General features: G+C 47.0%; 3 protein-coding genes across 3 annotated transcripts; all 3 read left to right on the forward strand.

Moving 5' to 3' along the window:
* The first annotated feature begins 312 nt into the window (after positions 1–312).
* LOC6541422 (vacuolar protein sorting-associated protein 54) lies at positions 313–4394 on the forward strand. Its single transcript, XM_001969264.3, has 2 exons — positions 313–802; positions 1246–4394. Exons 1-2 carry the CDS (start codon positions 615–617, stop codon positions 3878–3880), a joined length of 2823 nt encoding a protein of 940 aa, XP_001969300.1. The 5' UTR covers positions 313–614; the 3' UTR covers positions 3881–4394.
* A 52-nt stretch (positions 4395–4446) lies between these two features.
* Positions 4447–6015, forward strand: LOC6541390 (cytoplasmic dynein 2 light intermediate chain 1). Its single transcript, XM_001969265.2, has 2 exons — positions 4447–4761; positions 4998–6015. Exons 1-2 carry the CDS (start codon positions 4558–4560, stop codon positions 5898–5900), a joined length of 1107 nt encoding a protein of 368 aa, XP_001969301.2. The 5' UTR covers positions 4447–4557; the 3' UTR covers positions 5901–6015.
* Positions 6016–6088: 73 nt separating this feature from the next.
* On the forward strand, positions 6089–6420 carry LOC6541362 (40S ribosomal protein S28). The gene has a single exon (XM_001969266.3). The coding sequence runs from the start codon at positions 6103–6105 to the stop codon at positions 6331–6333; it is 231 nt and encodes a 76-aa protein (XP_001969302.1). The 5' UTR covers positions 6089–6102; the 3' UTR covers positions 6334–6420.
* Positions 6421–6514: the final 94 nt, after the last annotated feature.

The raw sequence follows: 6514 nt of genomic DNA on the forward strand, positions 1-6514 counted from the left end.
TTGACATTATTATTTCGAAATGAAAACACTTCAAACAATATGAAGAAAATTAACACAAGTATTTCAAAATTTAAACACTTTTGCCAAAGTAAAAACTAAATTCACAAAATATCTAAATGAGATTTGATATATATCGCAACATACAACTTCAGAAGAATATTTTATATTTTTGTTTAGATATTAAATCCTTTTTTATTAAATTACTAAGCAGAAACTATTATTTTAAAGTTCAGTAGAAATTAATTACTTATATCAATTTCCATTGAGCAGCTGGCAGCGAGCGTGTTTCCAGCCCTGGCCAGCTGCCACCCAGTCCGCCGTCGTTTTCCAGCACTGCTGTTCGTCATAATATTGTTCCACTTACAATTGCTCAATTAAGCGACCGCAGAAGCAACAGAAACACCCAGAAATCTCACGAAATGCGCCCATTCCCCGGCCTGTGAGCAGCCAACGAAGGTGGACTTATTGCGGAGCGACCAAAATGCAACATCTGGCGAGCAAGGCAGACGAGCGATAGTAGAAAACAAACATTGACATAACACGTCAACGATTGGGAGCAGGCGAACCACCGGGGAAACCATACGGCGCAGCGCTCCAAACGCAGAGCATGTGTTATGGCCACGACAAGAGCCGCCGGAGGTGCCGCCACGTCCGTTGATGCTGGACCGGCAGCAGGGAACTCGGGTATCAGAAAGCTATCGACGGCCAGTGGCGGCGCCATCGCCGGAGGAGTGGCGCCCAGCTGGCAGAGCTGCTACTACTGCACCCGGGAGCACTTCAAGAGCATCAGCGACTTTGTCAAGTGAGTAGTGGCGTCCAGATCTTTGCATATGATGTATCTTTTATGGGCCTCCTTACGAGTCAATATCATTTTTATCTTAACTTCATATGTACATATGTATGAGCTGAAACGATAAATGACAAGTAAATTGCACGGTCAGCAGGTAGAAATAATTAAAATTCTGTAGCTACAGTCGCACTTAAGAGACGAGACACCTCGTTTGGAGGTGTTTTACCTAATTTTGTACGTAAGTTAATTCTCGCATTCACAAAAAGTCTTAAAACTGACCGAAAAACACATTAAAAACTGTAAGAACTAACAACTTATTTCGGATGTTCATTCTAAAGATAATTGAATGCGCTGTAAATTCACTTCGAATTCAGTAGAATACTAACGCTTGAATAATTAATGTTACTCATACCCAATAAAGCTGTTTTGATAAATGCCCTCATTACACATTACAGTCACCTGCGAAATCGTCACTGCACCCGCGAGGGCGGCTCATTCGTGTGCCGCTATGGCTTCAATGGAGTATGCGCCTCGCTCCCACTGGACGGAGTCTCTGATCGCGACTACGACGCCCATGTCGCCAAGTACCATGTCAACCAGCACACGCGCGAGATGCCGCCCGAATGGGGAGTGTACTCGGCGGCCCAAAATCTGCCAGCGGTGCTCAACGATCCCTCGCGAGGAAAGCAGAGCAATCTGTTCACCAAGAAGTGGGGCGAGCACTTTGTGGAAAGGAGTCATGTGCCCCCATCACCCCGATTGCCAGATATAACCCATGCGGATTTTGCCGTATATCTGGGCAGTATAGGGAAGCGATATCGTTGGCATGAACGCCGCCAGCAGCAACTGGAGCGTGATAAACCGCTGGAGAATGGAGCACAAGGAGCACCTGGACTGGGAAGTGCTGTTCAGACACCAACCCATCTGAGTTCTGTGCCCGAAATCTTTCTAAAATCGCAGCTGCAGCTTCATCACCCAGCTACCTTCAAGCAGGTATTTCCTAACTACATGCAAACATCGGCTTCCAGTCCGGAAAGTCACCAGCAAACAGGCCGTCAGCTGCAGGAACAGCTGAGTCACTACCTGGACATGGTGGAAGTTAAAATAGCGCAACAGGTATCGCAGAAATCGGCTGCGTTCTTTCATGCCATGACCACACAGCATGCTATTTTGGCCGAGATGGAGCTGGCGGCAGACCAAGTACGTCAATTGAGGGCAGCACTGGCGGAGCTGCACAGCCACTCGGTTGTAGACAGCTTCAAAGTGCTGCGTTTCGCCCAAAGAAGGCAGCACTATAACCTCACACTAGACAAGCTCCGACTGATGGCCACCGTACACAAGACGCAACCGATGCTGCAGCTCCTACTGGGCACTCAGGACTATGTGGCAGCCTTGGATTTGATTGGCACCACCCAGGAGATACTTTCCGCCGAACTCCTTGGCATTCACTGCTTCAAGCACCTGCCTATGCAGCTTAGTGAAATGGAGAAGCTTATTGACAAAATGCTGACCACGGAATTCGAACGCTATGCTGCCGCCGATCTAAATCGACCGCTAACGGATGCTCTCCGGGAAACCGACAGCGTTTGCGCCGAGGAGGACAAACTGGTAGCTATTGTGATGGGCCTGCTGCGCAAGCAGAATTTCTCCTTTGTCCAGGCTTACCAACAAGAAGCCATTGCCACCATTCGAGCCATCATAAAACAGTTGCTGATCGAGGTTTTGGCGCGGAGTGACAGCGATCAGGAGATCAGTTTAACGGGTCACGGAGAGCAAGCTTTGGAGCTCACCCTCCCCGAATGGATTGCTCTACTTCAACGTTCCAGCCAAGCTTTGGTTTCCATTCTCGAAAGAATTAAAACTGTAGTCGGTATAATGCAGCAAACAGCGGACGCAGCTGTGGGAGCCCAGGATGCAGTGAATCTGATAGATTCAGAAGCCTTTCTAAGTCCTGGACACCATGAGCAACTAAAAAACCAGTTGCAACAACTCCTTCAAGCCGTCTGCCACTACTGCCATGAGCGTTGTGCCAACATTGTATCCCCTCAGAGCCTGGAAAAGAGCTCAGCTAGTGAGCAAGAGCTTTTCCAGCTGTCTGAGATTGTGGAACAGTTTGGCGAGACAACAAGGAGCATTTGCGGAATGGCCAGTGTTCCACTCCAGCTGGCCCTGAAAGTCCAGGCCTCGCGATACGCTCAAAGATTCCATTCTGAACGAAAGCAGAAGTTGTCCTTACTCCTGGATCAGGAGCGCTGGCGCCAAGTAGACATTCCCCACGAGTTTCAGAGGATAATTGAACGCATGGCCGCCGGGGACTATGCCAAACCGGAGATGGGCAATCTGATAAGCAATGGAGCAGGCAATCCCGTGCTCTTGGTGGAAGGCAAGCAACCGTACACTTTGGTCAGCGCATCGCTAATGCTCATCCGAATGTTGTATGAGTACGGATGCAGTGCTCATCGGTTGCCATTGCTAGCCAGCTATCATGCAAGGAATGTGGTGGATCTGCTGCGCTGCTTTAACTCAAGAAGCTGCCAACTGATTATCGGAGCAGGAGCAATGCGAGTGGCTGGCTTGAAAACCATTACGAGCACCAACCTTGCTCTGGTTTCCCGAGCACTGCAACTAGTTCTTTGGCTTCTGCCCAAGCTAAAGGAGCATTTCCAAGCGATGAGTGGATACGAAACCATCGAGCGAGACTACCAGGGTCACATCAAGGAGATCGAGAACAAGATACACGGAATTGTATCCGAGAGATTGGCAGCTCAACTGGATGCCTGGGAGGCCCGACCACCAATACCTTCCCAGACATTCCGTCACATCTCGCGTCACCTGGTGAAACTTCACGAGGCCATCGCCGGAGTGCTGCCGGAGGCACAGATACATGAAATCTACGGCGTTGTCCATCGAAACTTTAAAGACAAGCTGCGGGAACAACTGCTCAAGTTGAATGTGAACAACAATGGGGGTCCGCAGCACGGGGTGGTGACATCAGAGCTGACCTTCTACATGGAGACGCTGCGCACACTGAAAGCCCTGCCCGCCGAGCAGCTAGACAATGGGATTCTGGAGGAGATCTGGCTCTACTGAGCATTCCGAAGTATTCCAAATGGCTGCCGCGGAAATCCTCCGACCGCCCAGCCGAGTTCGTCTTCATTGTTTGTTATCCTTGTTTTATTTATACAGTATCGATTGTCGCGTCCATTCAGTCTAAATTGTTTGCCACTGTACATTGCTTGTACGTTTATGTTCCGCATTATAGCAAAAGCAAGTTTGAAATGCATATCTTTTGTTGCGCACTTTTTTAACACTTAAGCTTAAAGTCATTGGAAGGCTTATGATTAAAGAATAGAAAATAATTTTAAAAATGTTTATGCGTTCAAATCAATGGCGGGACAAGTTCCACTGGTTCCTTTTCTTAGTATTATTATCGTTACCTGAATTCCTCATGGGAATTTATATGGATTTCAAGAATAAGAAGTGTTACAAATTAAGCAATTCGATTTTCTACGGTAAAAATATTTTGAATTGTTAAGAATATTTGTATTTAAATGCGTAACTTAATCAGATGACAACCAATAAACAAAGGAAACTCAAACCCAAAGTTATCAATTATTTTATATATTCAAATTCATTTATGCAACTTACGGTAAATCTAACGGTCATCTTGATACCGCCTAGAGTTGCCACTCTGTCGCAGTTGCCAGTAGCAACCGTTTTAAATGCACAACAAACCGCAGTAGTTTAGTTTATTTCCATTTCTTGCGATGCGCTTGCCGCAAATTTTTTACAGCCTGCACAAGCGTCTTCAAAAAATGTTCGAAAAGGGAATCGAGGGCGGCGAGAGTGCCACGCCCAGCATACAGGACATCGCCGGTCGACTGGCGGAGGAACAGCAGCGGTTCCGCCAACTGGAGGCCGCAACGACACCCAAGGAGCGGACCCTTCTTGTCTTGGGAAGCAAGTGTGTGGTAAGCAATGGGTCTAACATAATGAAACTGAAAGCAGATCCTAAAGATGCTATTGCTATTGCTAACTAAATTGAATAAACATAAAGACGTTTAAGATCGATAGAGGAAAATTGTTACATATGTATGTATGTATATAAGCTGATTTCATAATAGCTATAAAAGCAAAGTACCATTTTACCGATGAAAGAGGTCCTTAAAAACCCAAAAATGTATAAATGTTTTACAACATATTTTAGGGCAAGACGACGGCCATCAATAGGTTCTTTGATCGCGAGGAACATGCAACGCGTCCAACCCTGGCACTGGAGTACAGCTTTGGGCGCAGGATTGGCAGTGGAAAGTCACCGCAGGTGTTGAATGTTTGGGAACTGGGCTCCCTGGACAATGCCGAGCAACTGCTGGAAGTACCCATGCGCACACATGGTCTGCAGCAACTAGCCGTCGTCATAATGCTAGATCTCTCGCAGCCACAGCGATTTTGGACGGATTTGGAGTGTGCCTACAAGGGACTGAGGGACACCGCGCAGCAGATGATGGAGAAGCTAACACCGGAGCTCAGGGAAATCCTCGAGCAACGAACAATGGAGCGAGTGTGTAAGCTAAACAAAGATGTGGAAAAACCAGACCCACTGCCCTTTCCAGTGGTTATTGTCGGTGGGAAGTACGATGTGTTTTCTGGTTTCGATCCGGCTATCAGGAAGCACACCTGTCGCTGTCTGCGATCGATGGCTCACCTTATAGGTGGAGCATTGCTGTTCTATTCCCAGAAGATGCCCAAACTGGCCAAGGTACTCAGGGACACCATTAGCCACTTGGGATTCGGCAGTCCTGCTCATCCATTCCGCTCTCATGTCGTGGACTTCAATGAGCCACTGTGCATTTGGTTTGGAATGGACAGTTGGTCGAAAATTGGTGATACTGGCGCCCAAAGTGTGGAGCGAATTGGAGCCACATTCGGAGTGGAAGTTCCGCAGCTGCAGCTGGAGAAGCAGAAGCTACAGGAAACCACCGATCCGGCCAAGGATCCAGGCTTCAAGGAGTCCCTCATCGATGAGATGCGATCGCAGAAGAACGAGGAGCTCGCAGGATTAATGAGGGATGTCCTGCTGCGCGGAAAGTTCGAAAGTGTTCAGCCTTAATAAGCTGTTTGGCATTAGGCAATGATGTGTACCTTAAAGTATTATAAAATATCCAAAATAAAACTGTCATTAGATATTGTAAATTGGATACCTCTAATGAAATTTCCAGAAAGCTTGGTATTTAGCGTCAGAAGATAATTGTAGATCTAAAATTTTAACTTCAAGACACTCAGTACCCCAGTCTGTTCAGCTTTAGTCAAAAATGTCTCAACCTATCGCGTCCAAGGCGCGTGTCATAAAGATCCTCAACCGGATTGGAGCCCGTGGCATTCTAACCGAAGTTCGGGTGCAGCTGGTCGATCAACCCAAGATGCAATTCATGCGCACAGTCAAAGGACCCGTGCGCCTGGGAGATATCGTGGATTTCGAGGACACCGAGTTAAGCTGGCCATCTTCGAGTAGGAGCAACAGCAACTTCGGAGATGTTTGCTAAAAATTTCCAAAGATCTTTGGCACTATGAAATTAAAATCGTGGTCATCATCGGTGTATGCAAAGTAAATGGAATAAATAATTGGCATATACCACATATTAAATTAATTACTTTTAACAAACCAGTAAACTTTAAATTAAGGGTAGCACCCCTGCACAGGGTGGCAACGCCGTGGCAGGGATG

Source organism: Drosophila erecta, unplaced genomic scaffold, assembly GCF_003286155.1.
Source record: "Drosophila erecta strain 14021-0224.00,06,07 unplaced genomic scaffold, DereRS2 tig00000055-arrow-pilon, whole genome shotgun sequence".
Classification (NCBI taxonomy): domain Eukaryota; kingdom Metazoa; phylum Arthropoda; class Insecta; order Diptera; family Drosophilidae; genus Drosophila; species Drosophila erecta.

Excerpts from the sequence above, each read along its gene's own strand:
- LOC6541390 (XM_001969265.2), top strand. The coding sequence starts at position 4,558 with ATGCGCTTGCCGCAAATTTTTTACAGCCTGCACAAGCGTCTTCAAAAA. Across the intron at positions 4,762-4,997 it reads TCTTGGGAAGCAAGTGTGTG|GGCAAGACGACGGCCATCAA; the intron begins GTAAGCAATGGG and ends AACATATTTTAG.
- LOC6541422 (XM_001969264.3), top strand. The coding sequence starts at position 615 with ATGGCCACGACAAGAGCCGCCGGAGGTGCCGCCACGTCCGTTGATGCT. Across the intron at positions 803-1,245 it reads AGCATCAGCGACTTTGTCAA|TCACCTGCGAAATCGTCACT; the intron begins GTGAGTAGTGGC and ends TACACATTACAG.
- LOC6541362 (XM_001969266.3), top strand. The coding sequence starts at position 6,103 with ATGTCTCAACCTATCGCGTCCAAGGCGCGTGTCATAAAGATCCTCAAC.